General features: G+C 36.1%; 2 protein-coding genes across 7 annotated transcripts in view; one reads left to right on the top strand and one right to left on the bottom strand.

The window, feature by feature from the left end:
• Positions 1-17,501, bottom strand: part of LOC140045411 (kinase suppressor of Ras 1-like) — a 48,264-nt gene extending 30,763 nt beyond the window's left edge. For all 6 annotated transcript variants that reach the window (XM_072090283.1, XM_072090285.1, XM_072090289.1 and 3 more), the window contains exons 1-2: positions 17,191-17,501; positions 6,129-6,269 (exon numbers count right to left, since the gene is read on the bottom strand). In XM_072090283.1, coding sequence (XP_071946384.1) covers positions 6,129-6,269; positions 17,191-17,370 — 321 coding nt within the window. In that variant the 5' untranslated portion in view covers positions 17,371-17,501. The remainder of the gene's footprint in view (positions 1-6,128; positions 6,270-17,190) is intronic.
• Positions 17,502-17,586: 85 nt separating this feature from the next.
• On the top strand, positions 17,587-24,871 carry LOC140045412 (replication factor C subunit 5-like). Its single transcript, XM_072090290.1, has 10 exons — positions 17,587-17,701; positions 18,089-18,153; positions 21,025-21,161; positions 21,614-21,767; positions 22,128-22,287; positions 22,432-22,513; positions 23,412-23,541; positions 23,952-24,029; positions 24,365-24,419; positions 24,539-24,871. The coding sequence occupies exons 1-10, from the start codon at positions 17,667-17,669 to the stop codon at positions 24,633-24,635; spliced, it is 993 nt and encodes a 330-aa protein (XP_071946391.1). The 5' UTR covers positions 17,587-17,666; the 3' UTR covers positions 24,636-24,871.
• The last annotated feature ends 999 nt before the right edge of the window (positions 24,872-25,870 follow it).

The following is a 25,870-nucleotide window of genomic DNA, read 5'->3' as shown; positions in this document are numbered from 1 at the left end:
TTTAATACTATTTTTGAAAAATCCTACTGTACATTAAATACTGAACAAGCATTGTTCAGTATATTCATCTATTGTTAATTCACATTTACCCTTTTTTATAATCAACAAAATTATGCAATATATGCATTTATCTTCTATGCAGATGCATTCTTCCCCATCGCAATTAATGCAATCTTCCCTATGCTCTAAACGCAATCTTCCCCTTGCTATTAAATATGCAGATGACATCATAACATACTACTACAGTCTGTACCCAGCACCTTTACCTGAACAATATTATATTATATGTTGACACATAGGGTAGGCTAAGCTCTGTCTACACTATCAAACTAGTTGAACAAAAAAAGTGTAATGTGCCCAAATATGGTAGTGATATGCTTAAATATGGTGGTGATATAACATCATCATGTTCATATATGGGCACATCACATTTTTTTTGTCACATACAGTTTGATGTAGACAGAGCATAGCAATAGTGACAATACTCTACATAGTTCAAACTGTAGTTTGTTGGTTGTCTGTTGTGGGCCATAGAGGTCATTTCCACTATGCAATGACGCATGTCTTTAGCATTACGATTTCTATCAAGGGTCGATGATGATATGTGAAAAATAGCACCCGCAATGATTGTGAAAATGCAAGAAACGATACCTTATCACCACCAGTTAATATTATGGTTACAGATGATATTTTTAACATGCAATTATATTTGTGATGATATGCAAATGGGTTTTTGATGAAATATTGGGTTTTCAGTACAATTTGTGAAACACAATATTATAATTTTTTTAAATGTACTATTGTTTATTTGTTTTAATTGTGTTTTATCGTCGTTTAAATTGAATGGTTATAATTTTAAAACTCCTATAAAATCAAATATCACTCTGTAGACTAAATATAAATTTAATAATTATTAATAATATTAATACTCATTTAAAATAATATAAAAATATTTATATATAATATAATTTTGATGACATTATTAGTACAAAAGAGAGGAACATTGTTATGAATGCAAAAACAGGCACACCTTACAGTTACACTAGTATTAAGTAAGCATTTAAATGGACTTTTAAGGGTTGTAGTAGCCTTTATCAGCATTAATTTCTTTATACAACGTCAGTGCGAGACTCATAGCTCCGACACTAGTGTAATTACAATACACCAACAAAGGTACATTCTCTGTTGTTATGAATGTACACATTGGCACAGGCACACCTCTCACTAGTAAATGGACTTCTAATGGGAATAGAGGAGAGATCAAATCACAATGTCACTCAAAGGTCACACTCAGGTCACATGAAATTAAAACCCAGTGGAACAACTCAATTCCTTAGTAGTATTCAAGTCTAGAGTTTTAATACTGTACAACAAAGAAATATTTTTTCGTAAAAGATTTTGATCCAAATTCAATTTGAAGATTGAACTTGTGTTACCGCTTCATCAAGCAATGAGAGGGTAACGACCTTTCATATTTTCATCAATTTTTCTTGTGATGACAAAATGTGCATAACCAATCGGCGATCAGAAATCTTTTATTTGCATATTATTATAAGCGTTTATTCACTGTACGAGCAAGAAATATGGAAATATTTAATTGAGAAGAAATAGTTTAAAAAAATTTGAAAATGAAATGCTTTTAATTAACTACAATAGAACACCTATTAAGGGGCCATCTTCAATATCCAAAAAGCGTCTTCTTCATAGTGATGTCCCCTGAATAGGGATTCTCCCTAAAAAGGCGTATCCTCTTCATAGGGTGTCCCCTGAATAGGGGTGTCATCTTCATAGGGCACTTCCTGAATAGGGATGTCTCCTAAATACGGATGTCCCCTGAATAGGGGTGTCATCTTCATCGAGCGTCTCCTGAATAGGGATGTCTCCTAAATATAGGGATGTCCCAGTTGTCATCTTCATAGGGGCACATCCTGATTAGGGGTGTCTTCTAAATAGGAATGTCTCCTTAATAGGGGTTTCATCTTCATAGAGGCACTTCCTGAATATGGTGTCTCCTAAATAGAGATTTCCCCTGAATAGGGGTGTCATCTTTATAGGGCACTTCCTGAAGGGGTGTCTCTTGAATAGGGGTGTCTCCTAAATAGGGATGTCCCCTGAATAGGGGTGTCATCTTCATAGAGGCACTTCCTGAATAGGGGTGTCTCCTAAATAGGGACACCCCTGATAGAGATACTGTACTTCCTGAATAGGGGCGTCTCCTATTAAATAGGGATGTCACCTGAATAGGGGTGTCTCCTAAATAGGGATGTCCCCTGAATAGGGGTGTCATCCTCATATTGAGTATCTCCTGAATAGGAAGTGTTCTACACTTAATGCAAAATGTTGTAACCACAAAATGTAAATAAAACAAACAATAAATGCAATGATTTCATATCCAGGGTGTTTTGTTTGCAATACTACAATGCAAATTAGTCTGCATTTTCAATACAATTAATCTCACTGTCTCAACGCTGCAAACAGGAAACCGACTCATTCTGTTTCATCATTTGAAACCCTGGAAAATTATGGATAATAAGTTGGATTTTGGCCAAAAACTCTTGCTTAACTAGATCATTGTAAGCTTAGAGTTAAAACAGAGACTTATCCAGGGTCTGCACATTCTGAGAGTTTACATTATTAACATTAGTGATCAATATATATAAAGATATTTATTAGTTGCAAAAATGCTAGATAAAGTGTGCACTGTACAAGCAGTTCAAACATACAGGGAAGAGACAGGTCTATTTTAATGTGTTTATTAATATATTACAAAATTATTAATTAAAATAAAAATCTGCACGAAGTGTTAATAGGGGTAATGACAGTGCCACGCTTACAAAACCCAGGGTATTGGGTTCAAATCCATTAGAGAACAGCTACCTAAAGTGTATTACAAGCAGTTTGAACATACAGGGAAGAGACAGGTCTATTTTAATGTGTAATTGAAATACAAATCTGCAATACAGTGTTTGTTACTATGTAGCAACAAAACAACGGTAATGTGAGGACAGTTCCCTGCTTAAAAAACCCAAAATATTAGGTTCAAATCTCTTACAGATTTATCTAATTTCTGATGCCATACCCTGAAATTAGGACTTTGCAGTTTGGAAAGCTGACTTGGTGTTTAACCCTGAGCTGAATGCGTGTTTAACAAAAATAAAAATTAACGTACAGTAGACAATTTTTGATTTAAAAAAAAATAAATATCATCTACGGTACCATCTGAATTTATACAATGCTTTAATATCAAGGATAAACTATTTAGTAGCCTGCATTGATATGATAGAGAATATCATCATCATGACAAAATAGAAACCAGGCCTCAAGTGTCATTGAAATATTACTGGCATAAGTCGGTTGTTCTATCCAGGTACTGTGTTATAAATTCATATTCTTAATGTAACTTAACCCATTTTTATTTCATTTTACATCCAACAGAATTATTGGCTTAGTAAAGATTTGACATATTTTTTAATAATGGAAGAAAAGAAATTGTGTGATTGGAATTATACTAAACCATAATATGTTGAGTTCTGTGCATATTCAGTGGCGTAATGGCTATGAGTGCTCACTGGCTAAACCAGGGGCACCGGAGCTTACAGGGGTCCCTGAGCAGCACCCAAAGAAAAAAAAACAGGCATTAAAAAATGTCGAAAAAGGCTAAAAACTCTCAAGGCTTCTGTTTTATGCCACTGTACATCTTGGCCCGTTTATATTATAACCATGTAGCTACTGTAGGCTATAACTTGGAATTGGACAGCCTTGACCATTAACATTGTATAACGATTGTGAGATGGGTATTCTGAGGCCATACAGTATTTATTATACAATTTGTTCTGTGGTAACATTAACAACAGTAATTTTCAGCTTTGATTTCAACTACTGTATAATTTCCATTCCTATTTGGAAAAACCCATCATGTTTTTTGTTTGTTTTCCTATCATTTATCAAGAAATTTCTAGTGACCTTTGGTTGACGTTAATAACTGTAGATTTCAAACAAAACATCTAGCTTTATAATACTGTACAAATTCAGTTAGACACAAAGCCAAAAAGTATCACAGATTGATTAAACAAAATCAATCTGTTTCACGCATACATTATCAATTGTTTAACGAATCTATTGTAGCAACAGCTGAGCACTTTTGTCTGAAAATGATATGTCAATTAAACACATGGAATTATCAAAGAATGGGACAATAGTCTAGACAATACATGATCCAACTTGCGATAACCCACAAATACGTTAAAACATCGGACGCGGATTACACACCTTTTGCATAATTAATGATAATAAACAAACTTCACCTGTACTTTTCATTTATCAGGAGTAAAACAGTAATTAAATAACCAAAAGTGGTGTTGGTAATCTATTAGTGCTAGCTTACCTTGATAAACCGACAATAGCCTATTCTACAACTAGAGAGCTACAACTTCAATATAACATTTTATTAAACACCCTATCAGATAATGGTACAGTCCATGAAATCTGCCCTCAAGTGTGGGAACATCCCAACACACAACCATCATTAATTGATGATACTTGGATAATAAAGTTCAACATATATTTATTTAATGATGGCATTTAAAATTGATTACATTCATAATTTCTTAATGAAAAACGTCATGTTTTAATTGACGTAAAAGTTCTTAGGCTAATTTGTTAAGTTAATAATGTATGGGTGAGGAACTTTGTAGATAACTACAGGAAGTGTGGTATGCAATAGGTCACCTTAAACAGAAACACCAAAAGGGAGGTTCTAAGTTGATCTAACACGGCCCTAATAAGAGCCTCGGTTCATTCAACAACAACAAAAATTTAATTCAGGTACTACAGTACAGCAGTTTTACAGTACCTTTAAAATGGTGCAAAAACTGGTACTGTACAGTACATTGGGCTTTTATAAGAAAGTTATATTAAATATCAGAAAATGAACAGTAATTCTGATCTTAATATAAAGTATACATTGTTTTAATAATAGTACAGTGCGTCATCCTCTCTCTAGCTTTTATGCCTTGTTTTACGCCATCAGAATGGGTAGCTTAGTTGGGCTACTAAATATAGCGCAACCTGTACATTTTTTGTGGAAATCTTAAAACAATATTTTTCTATTTAACAGTTAGTAAATAGATGCATTCCATGAAACAAAATTTCATATGGAAAAAAACAACAACAAATCTAGTGTACTTTATCTTACTAATAAGTTCTTCATCCTGAGTCATAGGCCAAATGGATTGGAATGACGTTGGTATGACTAAGGTAGCATTTAAATAGTACTCAACCTTCAGCTTTTCTGAATTGTGTTGGTTTTTTTGTTCTTTACTGTTTACAAATATATTCCATAACAATGACACCTACATTTTTGTCATTCCATGTAGTAAATAGTACTGCTTTTGCAGATAAACAGTGGGTTTATGGCAACTTATTCACAACACTCTGCTTTAAAGACAGACACAAAGCATTGTATTGGTGGTGGCATTGTTGTAGTGGGGCAGATTGAAATCAGCACTTGGACATTCACTCCGTGACTGACAATACTATTATGCCTGTTGGTACAATGAACTTTAAGGTTATCTAAAATATATATTCCAAAATGGAAAATTATGGATCCTACTAGAAAAAAATAATATATGTGACGCTTTGTAATAATTGTATTTGTTTGTTTTTCATTTTTCTGTTTTTGTATATCTCAGAGCAAACATAATTTATATATTTTATGCAAATGACTATATATAAATGGAAGTAATTTTCCACTGAATGAATGAATGATTCAAATACTTCTTTTTGCAAATACTATAAGCCTTGTTTAGACCATGGAGTAATACTAAACCCTGTGCTTAGACTTAAAAATACAGAATTAAAATCATTCAATAAATTAGACTAATTGTAACAAACACTGATTAGTAATTAGTACACCGTGTACAGTAGACAATATCTTGGATTTTCTGGTCACTTCCGACCGTGAACCGGTGTATGATTGGCCAACATTTACAACAGGGTTCAACTCTGTCTACGACAAATTGAGAGGGGGGGGGGGAGGCACTTCCGACTCAGTGACGCATAGCTATTATATGGAAATCAGCCAGCTAAAAATAGGTTAATTAATTTTTTAATTGTTTAGTAAACATTACCTGCAATACATCTTTTCGTATATTCACAACACACATCCAGTCTGTAATACTTGGGTATTTCTCCTCTATATTGCTTTCCTGTAAATCTCTACCACTCTTAACTATAGCAAGTTGTTTACCAAACATCATTATAAGTTTATTCTGAAATTAAAAAAATGAAAAAAAATTAATTCATATCATAGCCTACCCAGTGTAAATAAATTATATTTAAAATGTATTATAATTTATTTATTTTGTATTAAATCCAAAGGCAAATTACTGAAAAAAATGACAATATTGTGGGTATCAGTGGCTGGATCTCAATGGAGATACAAAAAAAAGCGAAAAGCTAAATCAAAACAATAAAGTAAAACAGCCAGAAAAGTTAGCAGAGCTTTTGAGCAACACTAGCCCTTCGTCAGTGCAAGTGATTATTATTAATATTAATAACACATTTTTCTAAATTTAATCAATTCTTAATACACAATACACCAAATCGTACTCTTTTTACATACTGTAGTATAATTGAATGACTCCTGACATTACAGAAAATGATTGGTACTTTGGATAGCAATACAGTTATTGATTACAAATTTCAAGATACACTATACAAGTCTACTTCATTGTCAAAATTTCACAATTTTGTTTTTATATATTTCATCGGTTTACTTGTGATACTGGCTGGGTTTAAATTAATGCATTTTTATTTTCAAATATGATTATTGATAATACTGTACTGTATAAAAAGCTTTTATGAAAAACAATAGGAAAATCTCTAAATTTAAAATTTCTAAGAAAAAATATGTATAACAAAAGAATTAAATTGGTTAGTTAAAGCTTATAATAAGGAAGAAGATATAAAAGAGTGACTACTGAAGAGAGGTGTTCTAAGAACAGGAACTGCCTGACCTAAATGATATCTCAGTAATCTGGTTTTATCAGTAAAGACAGGCTGTATCAGCCTGCACTGTTTAATAGTATGAATATTCAGAATCAATAAAAAGGTCATGTTCAAACCTCACCTCAATAACCTTTTATTATTATACTTTTCATATTTTTGCTTCAGATTTTATTAAACAATCTATTAAAATGGGATAAAAGGGTCAGGCAATTATTTAGCGCAGCAGTGACATAAATACTGAAATAATGTGCACTGTTTAAATGTATTTATGTAAATCATTGTAATCAAAGAGTCAAAGGAATTTCTTTTATACAGTAGGTAACTACATATATGACCGAAATATTGAAAAACATTTCCACCCCTTAATATGAATTTATTTTAGATATGTTTTATTGTTTATAAGTCTGTAGAATTGACTACTTGACATTTTGTAATTGTGAACCATTTTTAACTTTTTGTATCTGTAAAAATATATATTCCTAGATATTGTATTGTAATTATGACTGTACTTTTGTAAAGATTTTGTATGGGGCGAAACTCTTACGGGAGTGTTCCTCTGTTTTAAAGGAGAGTAACCAATAAGTATTATTAACTAACTGTAAAAGCATGGGTTATTTCTAATTTTCAAATGGTTTGTTTTCATTTCCACTCGCACAATTACTAATAATATTTGTTATAATAAAGAACATTGAACTCATAAAGAACTTTTAAAACCACACCCACTAAAAGGAGTGGTAAATAATTGAAGTAGAATCAGGGATGCTGTAAATAGCAGGTAATACTGTAGGTAATACATTCATCTGATGTACAGTAAGCTCTGTCTACACTATCAAACTTTAGTGACATAAAAATGTAATGTGACCATATACCGTATACCAGCACGTCACTACCATATTTGGTCATATCACTACCACATTTAGGTACATCACACCTTTTTTTTCAAACTACTGTAGTTTGATAGTGAGAAAGAGCTTTAGTTAGTTACACTTTTTAGACATTACTACGAAAGATCAAAACTATAGCGACAGTGACAGACAGTCAGTAGCGTTTAAAGGTCAAATGACAATGGGGAATACACCAGAATCATGCGCTACACAAAACCTTAGTTAACATGGCCTGCTGAGATAACAAAATCACAGCTGCTCCAACAAACAGGTTTTACATGAACTTATGACTTTCCAAGAACTGGCCAGTAGTAGTCTGTCTTCTTGACACAAACATTCAATATCAATAAATTGTCTGTGAATGTTAAATTGACCAGAAATGTACTTGGTAAGATGAGCACACTGTGTATAATAAAGCGCAGACTTGTAAAAACCATTATTGTAACACAATTCATTTAGAAAAATAAAATACATTAGGCCAATCATATGAATTCATGTAGTATGTTGCCACTTTTATTTATTTTTCTACCTACAGTAATGTTACTGTTTAGTTTTGGAACAGTAAAAGCAAAGTATTTTTTTAAGTGGACGATACCACTGTCTTGAAGGGGAGTTCAAGAAAAAAAATTTACTTTTTGTTATGTTCTCCTCTTGAAGGGGATAAGGCCTATGTTGGTTTATCCAGGTAAGCTAGACACGTAATAGACACAAAACCTCACATTTTCCTTCAGGTTAAAAATAAAAACAAATTCTAAATTATTTTATAGAATTTCGGAAAAAAATTTCCAATTTTTTCCGTCAGTTAAAAGTTTTCTACTATTGGGCGAGTTTACAAACTGTAAAACGTTTTCAATTATAAAATACTGTACACACTCATACTGCACGTTTCTTCAAAGCAGAAAATGGTGATGATGTATTCCAGGCTGTGCTAATGTATTGTGCCATGTTTCCATACTGAGTCATTGATCTTTTAGCTGTATGTGTGACTCACACATATCAATCATTACACTAAGTCGGATTCCAAAAATAGCTAACAATGAACAAATGAGACAATAATAACTAAAAAAGATATAATCTATTTCAATATTTTTATAATGACATTATAGTACATTAATGTTAAATGTATGCTTTACATTACTGTACTGCAGTGCCTAAATAAGGCTAGCATGGTAGTTTTACAATGCTGTATAAACAACATAGACTAGAGCCTTGGTGGGGAAAAAAATACTGTAGGCCTACAAGTACAGTAGTACTGTACAGGTATTACCACAAAAGACATTGGGGAGCTAGACCATGAAATTGAATGCATTTGATCAAACATGATAAGGAAGAAAAACTTTCCACAATAAAGTTCCTAATTTACTGGTCCATTATTATTTAAAAATACAACCTTTTTATACTGTAGTAAAGTACAATACAAGAGACAGTACTTATAAATGAAGGTTTGTGTGTTGTTAAATACAGTATCACCCAGGCAATTCTTTATTACAATTTAATAGTAATTTTATGACACAAAATATGTGCATATTATCTTCTTGTTGAATAGCCTGGCCTGGTGATCAGAATACTAAAATTTATCTTCACCTTATGAACTCTGTTTATTTTATCACATGTAACATTTCACCCCTTAATAATAATTACCCTTGCACACTAACCATTTACCGTAACCGAATAAAATTCAGGTGCATATGATTACATACAGTAAAAAAATCTATTTCTTGAGTGACAATATCAATTAATATGTTTAAATGTCGAACAAAAAAATTTATTTTTTTAGCCTATTCCAACAACGTACTGTAGCTAAAAGTAAAAAAAGGTAAGTTAATTCATTCAATTAACAAAAAACTTTTAAAAAAAATTTAAAATCAGTTTTAAAATATATAAACATATTTTATTTGTATTATTTTCAGTAGCAGTATTGTATTGTATCATCCTAATGTATTCATTGTAAAATAAATTGGAATAATTATTATTTTGTGTTTACTGTATTAAGGTGTTGTCCCCCCTGACAGTGACAGACAATACCACTGTCTTAGAGGGACGCAACGGTTTTTATTACTTTTCAAGTTATGTTCTCCCCTCGGAGGGAAAAGAACCATGTTGGTTGATCCAGAAAGCTACTGTACATTGGCACGAAATAGATTTTATGTTTTACCGAGAAGCATCCAACAGGACTGTTTACTGTAGGATTAACACAGTTAATGTTACTGTACTACAGTATTATTTGTTAGTACTGTACTGTACAATACTGTACAGTAAATAAAGCCTAACATTTATCTGGCTCTCAGTCTGTACAGTAATTGTCATACCGTATTACACTGTCTACTGTACTGTAGGTTTTAATACTGTACAGCCTAAAATGTCTCTGGCTCTCAATAGTTGTCATAATTAATATTCTGCCTATTGTACTGTACTGTAGGTTTTAATACTGTACAGCCTAAAATGTCTCTGGCTCTCAATAGTTGTCATAATTAATATTCTGCCTATTGTACTGTAGTGTAGGTTTTAATACTGTACAGCCTAAAATGTCTCTGGCTCTCAATAGTTGTCATAATTAATATTCTGCCTATTGTACTATACTGTAGGTTTTAATACTGTACAGCCTAAAATGTCCCTGGCTCTCAATAGTTTGTCATAATTAATAATCTGTCTATTGTACTGTACTGTAGGTTTTAATACTGTACAGCCTAAAATGTCCCTGGCTCTCAATAGTTTGTCATAATTAATAATCTGTCTATTGTACTGTACTGTAGGTTTTAATACTGTACAGCCTAAAATGTCTCTGGCTCTCATTCTCAATAGTTGTTATAATTAATATTCTGTCTTCAGACAATAATTTCAATGAAGTCTGTTCAGTCATCAATGAAATATTATTGACTGGACATCTGTAATAATCAGCAGCATAATACCCTGGTCATTCTCAAGCCAGCCTATGTTAATTAGTATTTCTTTCTAGGTCCCTGGGGATGTTGAGTTTGCAGCTTACAATAGATAGGGATGTAGCTAGAGCAGTTATTAGGGGTAGGTGCCAACAAGTTACAGTGGGGTAGAGTAGGTGCCAACAAGTTACAGTGGGTAGAGTAGGTGCCAACAAGTTACAGTGGGTAGAGTAGGTGCCAACAAGTTACAGTGGGTAGAGTAGGTGCCAACAAGTTACAGTGGGTAGAGTAGGTGCCAACAAGTTACAGTGGGGTAGAGTAGGTGCCAACAAGTTACAGTGGGTAGAGTAGGTGCCAACAAGTTACAGTGGGTAGAGTAGGTGCCAACTAGTTACAGTGGGTAGAGTAGGTGCCAACTAGTTACAGTGGGTAGAGTAGGTGCCAACAAGTTACAGTGGGTAGAGTAGGTGCCAACAAGTTACAGTGGGGTAGAGTAGGTGCCAACAAGTTACAGTGGGTAGAGTAGGTGCCAACAAGTTACAGTGGGTAGAGTAGGTGCCAACAAGTTACAGTGGGTAGAGTAGGTGCCAACAAGTTACAGTGGGGTAGAGTAGGTGCCAACAAGTTACAGTGGGTAGAGTAGGTGCCAACAAGTTACAGTGGGGTAGAGTAGGTGCCAACAAGTTACAGTGGGTAGAGTAGGTGCCAACAAGTTACAGTGGGGTAGAGTAGGTGCCAACAAGTTACAGTGGGTAGAGTAGGTGCCAACAAGTTACAGTGGGTAGAGTAGGTGCCAACAAGTTACAGTGGGTAGAGTAGGTGCCAACTAGTTACAGTGGGTAGAGTAGGTGCCAACTAGTTACAGTGGGTAGAGTAGGTGCCAACAAGTTACAGTGGGTAGAGTAGGTGCCAACAAGTTACAGTGGGGTAGAGTAGGTGCCAACAAGTTACAGTGGGTAGAGTAGGTGCCAACAAGTTACAGTGGGTAGAGTAGGTGCCAACAAGTTACAGTGGGGTAGAGTAGGTGCCAACAAGTTACAGTGGGGTAGAGTAGGTGCCAACAAGTTACAGTGGGGTAGAGTAGGTGCCAACAAGTTACAGTGGGTAGAGTAGGTGCCAACAAGTTACAGTGGGTAGAGTAGGTGCCAACAAGTTACAGTGGGGTAGAGTAGGTGCCAACAAGTTACAGTGGGGTAGAGTAGGTGCCAACAAGTTACAGTGGGGTAGAGTAGGTGCCAACAAGTTACAGTGGGGTAGAGTAGGTGCCAACAAGTTACAGTGGGTAGAGTAGGTGCCAACAAGTTACAGTGGGTAGAGTAGGTGCCAACAAGTTACAGTGGGTAGAGTAGGTGCCAACAAGTTACAGTGGGTAGAGTAGGTGCCAACAAGTTACAGTGGGTAGAGTAGGTGCCAACAAGTTACAGTGGGTAGAGTAGGTGCCAACAAGTTACAGTGGGTAGAGTAGGTGCCAACTAGTTACAGTGGGTAGAGTAGGTGCCAACAAGTTACAGTGGGTAGAGTAGGTGCCAACAAGTTACAGTGGGGTAGAGTAGGTGCCAACAAGTTACAGTGGGTAGAGTAGGTGCCAACAAGTTACAGTGGGTAGAGTAGGTGCCAACAAGTTACAGTGGGTAGAGTAGGTGCCAACAAGTTACAGTGGGGTAGAGTAGGTGCCAACAAGTTACAGTGGGGTAGAGTAGGTGCCAACAAGTTACAGTGGGGTAGAGTAGGTGCCAACAAGTTACAGTGGGGTAGAGTAGGTGCCAACAAGTTACAGTGGGGTAGAGTAGGTGCCAACAAGTTACAGTGGGTAGAGTAGGTGCCAACTAGTTACAGTGGGTAGAGTAGGTGCCAACAAGTTACAGTGGGGTAGAGTAGGTGCCAACAAGTTACAGTGGGGTAGAGTAGGTGCCAACAAGTTACAGTGGGGTAGAGTAGGTGCCAACTAGTTACAGTGGGGTAGAGTAGGTGCCAACAAGTTACAGTGGGGTAGAGTAGGTGCCAACAAGTTACAGTGGGGTAGAGTAGGTGCCAACAAGTTACAGTGGGTAGAGTAGGTGCCAACAAGTTACAGTGGGGTAGAGTAGGTGCCAACAAGTTACAGTGGGGTAGAGTAGGTGCCAACAAGTTACAGTGGGTAGAGTAGGTGCCAACTAGTTACAGTGGGTAGAGTAGGTGCCAACAAGTTACAGTGGGGTAGAGTAGGTGCCAACAAGTTACAGTGGGGTAGAGTAGGTGCCAACAAGTTACAGTGGGGTAGAGTAGGTGCCAACAAGTTACAGTGGGTAGAGTAGGTGCCAACAAGTTACAGTGGGGTAGAGTAGGTGCCAACAAGTTACAGTGGGGTAGAGTAGGTGCCAACAAGTTACAGTGGGTAGAGTAGGTGCCAACAAGTTACAGTGGGTAGAGTAGGTGCCAACAAGTTACAGTGGGGTAGAGTAGGTGCCAACAAGTTACAGTGGGGTAGAGTAGGTGCCAACAAGTTACAGTGGGGTAGAGTAGGTGCCAACAAGTTACAGTGGGGTAGAGTAGGTGCCAACTAGTTACAGTGGGTAGAGTAGGTGCCAACAAGTTACAGTGGGGTAGAGTAGGTGCCAACAAGTTACAGTGGGTAGAGTAGGTGCCAACAAGTTACAGTGGGTAGAGTAGGTGCCAACAAGTTACAGTGGGTAGAGTAGGTGCCAACAAGTTACAGTGGGTAGAGTAGGTGCCAACAAGTTACAGTGGGGTAGAGTAGGTGCCAACAAGTTACAGTGGGTAGAGTAGGTGCCAACAAGTTACAGTGGGTAGAGTAGGTGCCAACAAGTTACAGTGGGGTAGAGTAGGTGCCAACAAGTTACAGTGGGGTAGAGTAGGTGCCAACAAGTTACAGTGGGTAGAGTAGGTGCCAACAAGTTACAGTGGGTAGAGTAGGTGCCAACAAGTTACAGTGGGTAGAGTAGGTGCCAACAAGTTACAGTGGGGTAGAGTAGGTGCCAACAAGTTACAGTGGGGTAGAGTAGGTGCCAACAAGTTACAGTGGGTAGAGTAGGTGCCAACAAGTTACAGTGGGGTAGAGTAGGTGCCAACAAGTTACAGTGGGTAGAGTAGGTGCCAACAAGTTACAGTGGGTAGAGTAGGTGCCAACAAGTTACAGTGGGTAGAGTAGGTGCCAACAAGTTACAGTGGGGTAGAGTAGGTGCCAACAAGTTACAGTGGGTAGAGTAGGTGCCAACAAGTTACAGTGGGTAGAGTAGGTGCCAACAAGTTACAGTGGGTAGAGTAGGTGCCAACAAGTTACAGTGGGTAGAGTAGGTGCCAACAAGTTACAGTGGGTAGAGTAGGTGCCAACAAGTTACAGTGGGGTAGAGTAGGTGCCAACAAGTTACAGTGGGTAGAGTAGGTGCCAACAAGTTACAGTGGGTAGAGTAGGTGCCAACAAGTTACAGTGGGTAGAGTAGGTGCCAACAAGTTACAGTGGGTAGAGTAGGTGCCAACAAGTTACAGTGGGTAGAGTAGGTGCCAACAAGTTACAGTGGGGTAGAGTAGGTGCCAACAAGTTACAGTGGGTAGAGTAGGTGCCAACAAGTTACAGTGGGTAGAGTAGGTGCCAACAAGTTACAGTGGGTAGAGTAGGTGCCAACAAGTTACAGTGGGTAGAGTAGGTGCCAACAAGTTACAGTGGGTAGAGTAGGTGCCAACAAGTTACAGTGGGTAGAGTAGGTGCCAACAAGTTACAGTGGGTAGAGTAGGTGCCAACAAGTTACAGTGGGTAGAGTAGGTGCCAACAAGTTACAGTGGGGTAGAGTAGGTGCCAACAAGTTACAGTGGGTAGAGTAGGTGCCAACAAGTTACAGTGGGTAGAGTAGGTGCCAACAAGTTACAGTGGGGTAGAGTAGGTGCCAACAAGTTACAGTGGGGTAGAGTAGGTGCCAACAAGTTACAGTGGGTAGAGTAGGTGCCAACAAGTTACAGTGGGGTAGAGTAGGTGCCAACAAGTTACAGTGGGGTAGAGTAGGTGCCAACAAGTTACAGTGGGGTAGAGTAGGTGCCAACAAGTTACAGTGGGGTAGAGTAGGTGCCAACAAGTTACAGTGGGGTAGAGTAGGTGCCAACAAGTTACAGTGGGGTAGAGTAGGTGCCAAAAAACCATTCACATTCAATGAACTATATAGTACCAACAGAGGTTTCTTAGATGAGTGCTACAAGTAACACTCACTGTTGACATGAGGCTAAATGTGAAAGGAAGCCGAAAATGTACTGTAGATGTTAATTCATGATTAAGTTCATGAGTACTACACAAATTTCATAATTTTCTATTGATATTTAGTGTAAGATATATTACAGAATACTTGGTAAGCCCAGGGTCCACAAACAGATCCATTGGGGAGTTTATTGAGAAAAAAATGAAGTCACTCCATTACGTGGTTATGACAATTACTAAATATTGTTCTTGATTTCCTAATTTTTTCATTGTTTCACAGTTGGTATTATGCCAGAGGGACATTGAAGGATTACTATCCAGTATTATATAGCTGCTTAATTTACATATTACTACTATTGTAAAACCATTGTATTCATCTATGATTAACCTCAATTACATTTTTTTATAAACAAAAACGCTCAAATTAGAGACTAATTTTCAAAAAAAGTACTTTAAAATCCCATAATGAAAACAAAAAAACATTATTTTAAATATTGGTAGCGTTCTCAGAAACACCAACAGATTAAATATTATATCTAATGTACAGTACTGTGTATGTATTATGATGATGATGTCATATCACTACCATAGTTGGGCACATCACACTTTTTTTCTCAAACTATTTTAATAGTATAGACAAAGCTTTAGATACCATACACAATTCAGTTTTATTCAATATTTCAACATACGTGTCAAACACTGTTTATATAAGAGTTCTCTGCAGGTGAAAAGATAAAAGGTACTAAGTTGAATATAACCTTTACTTCCATTGAATTGATGATACATTATTAGTCACATGACCATTTTCTATTAGGGTTCAACAGAGTACATTATTTAAGTGAACATCACAAGGTAACACAACACAATAAATACTGTAGCATCAGAATTTTTTTTTTTTTTTTTTTTTTTAAGCAGATGTAATCTTTCTTACACTACAGTACTTAGGTTTCATAGCAAAGCACAGTGCATGTACTGTACTGTACAATACAATTGTAGTTGGCCTGGGTAGTAGCATTATGTGCGAGGTAAAGCAACAATTCAGGCATTTTTAAAAGTAGTCAAGAAAAGTGTTTATAATACCAATTTCTTCATATTTACAGTACTCAGTGAATTGGTTTTTTAGGTTGTTTCCCTTCTTTGTTTAAACTACAGTAACATAGCGTTAAATAAACAATCAAATGTTTATAGTACAATACTTATAATTTATACCAGATCATTACAAATCTCGCAAGTCTTATTCCAGCTGTTAGTGTTGGCCTACACAAAACCATGGGGTTACATGCACGCTACAAAGAGAACACAACTTTAACAACTTTGGTTACTACAGACTTGAACTTTGCAGATAAAATAATGTTTTTTTATTGTAAGTGATGCTTAAAGAATTAAGTGAAACTGGATTGATTTTAATTGCATTTTTACGGCTAAATTTTCGAACTACAGACTTTATGTAACATAAACAAAAAATGTATTTAAAATAATTGCACCATAAACACTTCTTTAAGCCTCTTTCACACCTACTGCAGTTCGGCAAATCAAATCACATAACAATGTTTCGTTTTCATGATGCACTCCACGCGGCTATCCGCCAATATTTTTACTTGATATGTGACGTATCCGTATGTTGCACCGTGAAAACAAAAAGTCGCTAATGTTTTACGCGCAATCTGACGCGAGCTTGAACTGGAGCCGGACCGGAACAGGTGTGAAAGACGCTTTACTAAGTCAAAAATATTAAAATAAACTCAATACAATATTAATTCTGATTGAAATGAAAACCTTTGTTGTATACAGACACTATCAACTTGTTATTGTATTTATTTACTGAAAGTTAACTAGGAAGTGATCTTTTTAATTTTTATATACAAATTACAATACATGACTCAACCCTTTTTTGTTTTGTTTACTGTATCAGATCTAACTACAATACTGTAATAACCAGTTGGCCTAGCTAGCTAGGGCCTACTACCCAGGCCTAGAGAGAGTAGAATACTGTATCAACAATTAATAATAAATATAAAATAGGCCTAGTAGCCTCGCCTATCCTAGGCCCTCCCCTCTTTCCTAACTTACTAAATTGACTGTAGCCTCCTATCTATTTCTTACCTACCTACCTAGCCTATTTGGAAGCCTAAAATACTAATATAGGCTAGCCTAAAAGAATAAACTATTCAACTACTAAGTCTTATTTTGATTAAACATTTTTATATTTTAAATATTTTGCAACGCTAGGCCTTACCTCGGCTGTCCGAATTTCCTGCGGGGTCCAATCATTCGAAATCGACTGATGAGTCTGGCCCAGGTCCCGCAGCTTCTGCAGATGAGAAATCCGCTGGTCGATCAAAAATTGTATGTCCCTCAAATTCGCGAGGGCTTTATCCCCCGAAGGAAGCCCGTTTTCGGACATTTTCACAACCATATACAAAGCTTGCTATAAATGGTTTCCAGATCTTTGAAAAATTGTCCAAACTAAAGGAACTAAAAGTAAAGAAGCATCAATGTTTAATATCCAACTTCTTCCCATTCTCCCAGGCTAAGTGCAGGCAGACATTTTTTGTTGGAACTACGATGCATTGATTAATCACGTGACTACTGCAAACTTTGACGTCATCTTTAAATTTATCTGCCCTTTCCAAAAAGGTGACCCATTTTAGAAGTGGCGCGAAATTTTAGAGTTGTTTACATTTTTATTTCCATGTTACTATCGTGTTAATTATGTCTAAGGAGGCTACTTCTACTAATTTACCATGGTAGGTTTATTGAGCTGCTGGATAGCTAATGTTTTTGATGCTGAAGCTGTTTTAGGACCTAGCTAGGGGCCTAGCCTAGTTTTAGGCCTGTCCAGCTTGCATGTGCGTGTCTTTTCAGACAGGCTACTCGGGCAGAATCCACATGACAGCCGCTATACATGGGATCTTTGACCTATTTACTAGGCCTAGGTCTTGCAATGTTTCTTTCTTGCCATGTACAATATTACACTATTTAAAAGTCATAATATCATAATTGATAGCAATCAAATAAAATACTGGACTAGGGCCTATGAGTCTAGTAGGCCTAGCCTACTAGAGGAGGGGCCTGCTGGCTTATATTATGTTAATAATAATATTAACTTTTTTTTTATCAAAATTGTTTTACAGGGTAGAGAAGTACAGACCTAACAAGTTAGAAGAGCTTATTGCACACACAGATATTATCAATACAAGTAGGTGATTTTCAGTCTTGGACATTTTAATTTAGCCCAAAGTTATGCACTTGTCAATTGTATGACCCACTATACGACCCCCGGGAGGGATCCAGTCAAGTCGCCCCATCGCAAAGTCGCCCCATACAAAGTCGCCCAATACAAAGTCGCCCCATCGCAAAGTCGCCCCAAAACAAAGTCGCCCCGGCACAGTCGCCCCATCGCAAAGTCGCCCCATCGCAAAGTCGCCCCATCGCAAAGTCGCCCCATCGCAAAGTCGCCCCATCGCAAAGTCGCCCCAAAACGTCAAAAAATAGTTTACAAGTGCGTAAAATGTTGCAATGATACACAAAATAACACAGAACGTGTAGGCATATTAAAGGGGAAGCCCCGCCATGTAGTCTCAGGTCACACGATCGGCACGCACCCCCATATCAGAGAGGAAGCCCCCGACTAATCACTCCGCGGTCGCACTAACGTGCTAGCTTACCATGAGAGGGAAACCCCCGTAATTACTCCGCCGTTGCCGTTGTCGCACTCTACAACGCACCATCTGAAGATGGGGAAACCCCGCCGGAGTTTTTATCGGTTTTAATCATATTGGGTGCGTTTGATATCGATTGCGTTGTTACTTTGGTCGCGCTAAATATCGTATACATTATAATGTTTATCCTATTATATACATAATTTGTGTTTTAATTTTTATTTTACAGGTTTTAATGGAGTGATGTGCTTTTTAAAAATCATTTAAAAAAATAGTCCCTAAAAAGATTATCCCTGATTTATAGTTTCGAAAATGTTAATTTAATATGATTTTAAAATTAGTTACCAGAGCCACAATTACGAATCTTTCTTCAACCTACGCGTGGATACCAGCTATTTTTTTAGGATAATAGGCCTATAATAAATGTATAAATGTGTAGTAGGCCTTCGTATAGTGTTATAGGCTACTTATTGATCATTTTGCATTTATTGACAAGTTATGTGTCTTAATTTTATAATGACTTTTCAAAATGAAGAAAAAAAAGGGGATTTCATCGCCGATGTGATTGTTTTACATGCAGGTATTAGTAAAATTAAAACGCGACATTTTGACCATGGAAAAACCATCGTACAGTATCGTGTGCGTGTTTTTTAAAAAGGGGAATCCCCGACGGTCAGCAGAAAGACGTAGCAGCTGTGAGGAAACAGATACCAGAAGGCGCAGCTCCGATTGGATTCAGAGAATGTTTCAGATGGCGAGTCGCCAATTCTTTTCAATCCTTTTGGTTATAGAACATTCTAATTATAATGCCTAATAAGTATCCTCATATCGGGTGTTTATTTAATTTTAAATTAAACAAGACAGTAAAGAGGCACGGAATAATACGTACACGGACGTACGACAAATACACACACGCACGTTATCATTTACGACATTATAGTGGTGATATGATGCAATTTTATAATTGATATAATGATGGGATTGCCTTTCCAGGAGTCTTACAATCAATGTTCACTGTAATACTATGTATATAATAGTAAACTGAATGTTTATAAATAAATTGTTTTACGTCATTTGTTGCATATAAAATAAAAGACACAGACGTAGCCTACGTTTCCTATAAAATATTTCACATTTAAATAAGTACGTACTATGTACTGTTAAATGACATTATGCTGGATAATACTATATCTTAAACTATGTTTACAAATTGTCATTTTTTAAGCCACACATCTTTCTCATCATACTGACCTGTAAAATAAAAACAAAAATCAATTATTAATATAGGCCTAATAATAATAATAAATATTCATCGACCAAAGTAAAAATAATCTAGATCGTATAACATCATTTTATCGCGACCGATTTCGAACGCGACTGATATCATCGTAAAACTCCGGCGGGGTTCAGATGGTGCGTTGTATATAGAGTGCGACAACGGCAACGGCGGAGTGCGACCGCGGAGTGATTAGTCGGGGGCTTCCTCTCTGATATGGGGGTGCGTGCCGATCGTGTGACCTAAGACTACATGGCGGGGCTTCCCCTTTTATGCCTACACGTTCTGTGTTATTTTGTGTATCATTGCAACATTTTACGCACTTGTAAACTATTTTTTAACGTTTTGGGGCGACTTTGCAATAGGGCGACTTTGTGATGGGGCGACTTTGCGATGGAGCGACTTTGCGTTGGGGCGACTTTGCGATGGGGCGACTTTGCGATAGGGCGACTGTGTCGGGGCGACTTTGTTTTGGGGCGACTTTGCGATGGGGCGACTGTGTAAGGGGCGACTTTGTATGGGGCGACTTTGCGATGGGGCGACTTGACTAGCATCCCCCCGGGAGAGGTGCGTCATGGGTGCGTCATTTACAAATAATTACTGACGCAGGGGTGTGTCAAAAAACCTAGATGGTACGTCACATCAATGAACAAGGTGTGTCAATGTCCGTCACTTTACCACCCACCATATCATAAACAACATGGTCACAGTGCGTCAAAATGGGTGCGTCATGGTCACCTAAAGGTAAGTCACCTTTTTGACGCACGGGTGCGTCATGGTATTCAAAAGTATGACGCACATCGGACAAATGACGCACCTCTCCCGGGGGTCGTATAGTGGGTCATACAATTGACAAGTGCATTATATATAAATATCCTGTACCATACCCTCTCCACAGCCCTCACTCAGCAACAGCTTTCAATTTCCATATATGTTTTGTGCACTCATTTAAAGTTTATTATATTCCTTGGGATAAATCATAAAATATTACAATGATACACAAATATGCATTATGTAAAATTTCAGAGGTTTGAAAATTCATTTTGTTTCATTTTGAGGTTTTTTAAAATCTATAATTGCAAACTTCATGTATTTAATTTAAAATTAAACTGTTTTTATCTTCTATTTTTAGTTAATAAGTTTATGAAAGCGGATCGTCTGCCGCATCTTTTATTTTATGGCCCTCCTGGTACCGGAAAAACATCAACCATTCTAGCATGTGCAAAACAACTGTACTCGCCGAAGGAATTCACTTCAATGGTTCTAGAGGTAAAACCATGGCAAATAAATAAGATAGCAATATTTAAGTAAAGACAATAGAATGTGGTGAAATGCGGAAAGTGTTCAGTGAAAATGTAATAAACTAATATATGAGGGCAGCATTTATATTTTGCAGTAAACTTATTTCCCTCAATAGAGGCAGTCTAAAGCCCTGTCTACACTATCAAACTTTATGTGACAAAAATGTGATGTGCCCATATATGGACATGATGATGTCATATCACTACCATGTGTAGGTATGTCACTACCATATTTAAGCACACCACACTTTTTTTTCAAGCTAGTTTGATAGTGAACAGGATTGCCACCTTTGAGAAGGATAGTGAATTCATTCACTTGTGGTTATCCTTGATAATTTGCCTAAAATGATAATTTTTTAAAAATATTGTAGACAGAGCTTTAAATAGTAATACTAAAGAATTCTATTGTTTTGTTTTTAGTTAAATGCATCAGATGACAGAGGTATAGGTATCGTTAGAGGACCTATTCTTAGCTTTTCCAGCACGAGGACGATCTTCAGGTCAGGCTTCAAACTTGTGATCCTAGACGAAGCAGATGCTATGACAAATGACGCTCAGAATGCCCTCAGACGAGGTTAGTAAGAATGGATAAATGTAGATGATCCAGATGTTTTGTATCAATAGCAGAATAAAGATCTGTCTACATTATTTGATAGTGTAGACAAGGCTTAATATTGCCAAAATCATCATCTGACTGTGTATACTGTGTGTCTCTTCCAATTTGCTTTTATTCCAATACTAATTGATATACAGTATTAAGGGGAAACCTGTAGTGTTAAAATATATTACTCCTTATTCATTTACAGGAAAGTGCTCCTTGAATCTAGGTTCCCTCTAAATCAAGGTGTCCCCTGAATAGAGGTGTCTCAAATTCTCAAGTTCTACTGCTCTCCCTCAATGCAATATAATCAATTCCATTGTTTTCCTTCAACAGTAATAGAAAAATACACAGAAAATGTTCGTTTCTGTATGATTTGTAACTATCTGTCGAAGATTATTCCAGCGCTTCAGTCCAGGTGTACTAGATTTAGATTTGGACCGCTTGATCAAGACCAGATGATACCTAGGCTCCGACATGTCATCAACGAAGAAAGGTAGGTTGCATTTGCATGATATATGAGCCACCTGTACATTATGCAAATAGCACCCCAGTGTACAGCACCAATGTGAAGGGTGTTAGTTAATTGATAAGGTGTGTTAATTATTTACACTGTACAATTTGTTTTTTGTGGTTTCAGAGTTGAAGTAACAGAGGACGGAATGACAGCTTTAATTACTTTAGCAACTGGAGATATGAGGAAATCACTGAACATGCTACAGGTAAATCAAAGAAGAAGTACTACTGTAATAAAATGGTTACTGTAGATATGGATGAATGGATGTTAGATTATTAATTGCATTTAGTAGTCGACATCACACTAGTAGGATTGGTTGAAAGCGTTATTTTTTCCTTTTTTAATTGCTATTGTCATGTATTAGATCATAAAATCTGTAAAAAAAAACTTGAAACAATACAAAAGGGACAAAATACCGTAAATTAAAGAGTGTTAGGGGACACCTGTATTAAGTGGAAATTTATTTCTTTTCCATACGCATCCAACAGCGAGTAACTCGCCAATTACAGGATGGTTACACAATCCTATAATTTATCGTGCTTATAAACTAAGTCTCATTTGAGACTTAGGGAGTGGAGTTGAAAGAGTTATGAGTTACAACCCTAGCACTAGCTCAGGATTGAACCCTAAACCTTGGGATTGGAAGGCAAGCATATTAACCACCAAGTTACAGCACCACTTTTCTCAATAATACAAAGAAATAAGAAAATAAAACAAAATGAAAGAACTTAGAAACTGAGTGAAGTACTTGGCAAAATATTGCCACTGAGAGCGCATGTTGATATTTCGGCCCATGTTAAAAGAATACAAATTATTATTTTTTTATTTGTAAAGTTATTAATGAACCAAGTTACAATAGGCATGTTCTGTAATAATATACCTATATACACTTAAATGTTGAGAATGATAACTTGAAAATTAGGGCGCTATCATGCTAACAAACAAATACTAAATATGTACTAAAATTGGCAAAAGTAACAACATTTATTCTGCCAAGTAACATAGCAAGTACTATACTTAGCAAAATTATATTTTGCCAAATAATAAAACCTATATAGTATCCATAATATAACTGATTAAGCAATATATTTTTTTTTTTTCAGAGTACGTCAATGGCATATGATGTTGTAAATGAAGAGAATGTGTACATGTGTACAGGACACCCTCTAACTACAGACATTGAACAGATGCTGAACTGGATGTTAAATACAGATTTCTTGTCGGCTTATAATAGTATCCTTTTGCTTTATTTTCTTTAAATTTCAAGAAGAGCAGAGTTCAGCCCAGTAACTTGTTTGTTCTTAAGATCTTCTATCAAACTTTATGTGACAAAAAAATGTGATTTGTCCATATATGAACATGATGATGTCATATCAGTACCATATCTGGGCATATCACTACCATATTTGGGCACATCACACTTTTTTTTGTCAAACTAGTTTGATAGTGTAGACAAAGCTTACAGATGCCTAGTTCACACATACACTACACTATACGTTTGAAAAATACTCTTTTAGGTGTTGGTTGTTGGCCTTTAAAACTATAGAAAGAAAAAAGGAAGGCCTAACCTAATTGTAAATTACATTGGCAAGAATACCAGTTTAGATATATGGGAAATGTTTTCCTTATATATCCAAATAAAGATATTTTAAATCTAAAAACTCTGAAAGGATTAGCTCTGCAGGATATTCTCACAGAAGTTCATACTTATGTGCACAAAGGTATATCAAGATCTTTTTATTATGTTCAGATCATATTCATTGTATTGTAATAACTATAATGATAACCCTAGCTCTAAAAGCCTAAAGTGGTTTTAAAACATTTGTAAAGCTCTGTCAACACTATCAAGCTTTATGTGACAAAAAAAATGTGATGTGTTCATGTGACATGATGTCACATCACTACCATATTTGGTCATATCACTACCATATTTGGCCACATCACACTTTTTTCGTCAAACTAATTTTATAGTGTAGACAGAGCTTAACTTGTACCCTGTACCAGGAATCAGAGAATTTAATATGTTTTTTTTTATATTGGATTTATTTTTTGTCAGTTGAATTTCCTGCCAATGTCCGGGTACACCTTCTGGAAAAAATGGCAGATGTTGAGTAAGTATTAATTAATATTAATAGCACACATTTTAAAGAATAAGTAACCATTTTTTTTACTACTTATCTGTTTAAGATAAACTGGAATATGTACAAATTACATTCATTTACTTCTGTAGGTATCGCTTAGCTTCTGGAACCAATGAAAAGATACAGTTAGGCTCATTGGTGGCAGCATTTCAAATTGCAAGAGATTTAATTATGCAGCAGGCTTGAAGACTCTACACTATAAAATATATGTACACACATTATTTTATCGGCAATTATGTACAACTCAATGATGCACAACTGAATATGTAACCATTTGAATGAAAGCATCTTGGGATTCAAGGATTTCACCAACATTGGGAATCCCCTTCCAAACGGGGTATGGTGATGACAAGTTAAATTAAATGCATGATTTATGTCAAATGTATATTTCTGGAAGCTTTTTTTGTATTAAATTATATCATGAGAATAACTTATTTTGAAGAGATATTGCATTATTGTCATTCTTGCTACAGCTTAAAGGTCAGGTGCGGGCAAAAAATTTCTATTGATCATACATTCCAATAATTATCGATCTATAGTTTCCCCTATGTTTCATAATTTTTGGGATTTTATTTGTGTTACACGAACTTTCTTATCAGTGGGGAGATAGTTCAAATTACACAGTAAAATCTCTATTCTTTTGTACACAAATTTTGTAAATAGCGAGGCATTTTAAGAAGCTATGAAAAATAAATGGTGTGGTAAAAAATGTTATCAGATGACTAAATATAGGTAATATAACTTGAATATTACATTTCTGATATTTTTATTCAACTTCAGATTTTTATTTTCATGCTATAGCAAAAATTATCCACCGTATATCCACCATCTTTTTTCACCGTCTAGGGAGTCACCCGACATGTTATTACATTAGGTTAACTACTGAAAAAAAGTCTACCTGGTTTTTATGGAAGAATTTTTCCAAATTTTGTATTTGCCCATATTAAGGGAAATTCTTGTTTTTTCGTCCGATTTCTGTTACAAATATTTGATTTATGTACAATTAACCAAATATTATATTTAAAATTCATGCCTGTACCTGAGCTTTAAGCATGGTTATTAAACCTTATTTATAAAGGGGCCCTCATGATGAGTTATGATAACTGTCTTGTGTGCGACAGTGGCTCAGCTGTACATTCTATGTTTGTACTCCGATTTTACATTCGCATAAAACGACCGATTGATGTTATTTTTTCATGTTTAATACACAGTATAATCATTTTCCTCCTGGGCTTAAAGCTCTGTCAAACTTTATGTGACAAAAAATGTGAGGTGCCCACATATGAACATAATGATGCAGCAGCAGCCAATAGTCAATATAAGGTCAACCTTATGCAATGAGTGCAGCAGAATCTGTTGGGGGTTCAGCCTATTTTCACTCCTGGTTATTTTTCATTTGTGACTGAATATTTGTGTTTTAC

This window comes from Antedon mediterranea, chromosome 3 (assembly GCF_964355755.1).
Source record: "Antedon mediterranea chromosome 3, ecAntMedi1.1, whole genome shotgun sequence".
In the NCBI taxonomy this organism is placed as follows: Eukaryota; Metazoa; Echinodermata; class Crinoidea; order Comatulida; family Antedonidae; genus Antedon; species Antedon mediterranea.
This window is presented reverse-complemented; position numbering and strand designations above follow the sequence as displayed.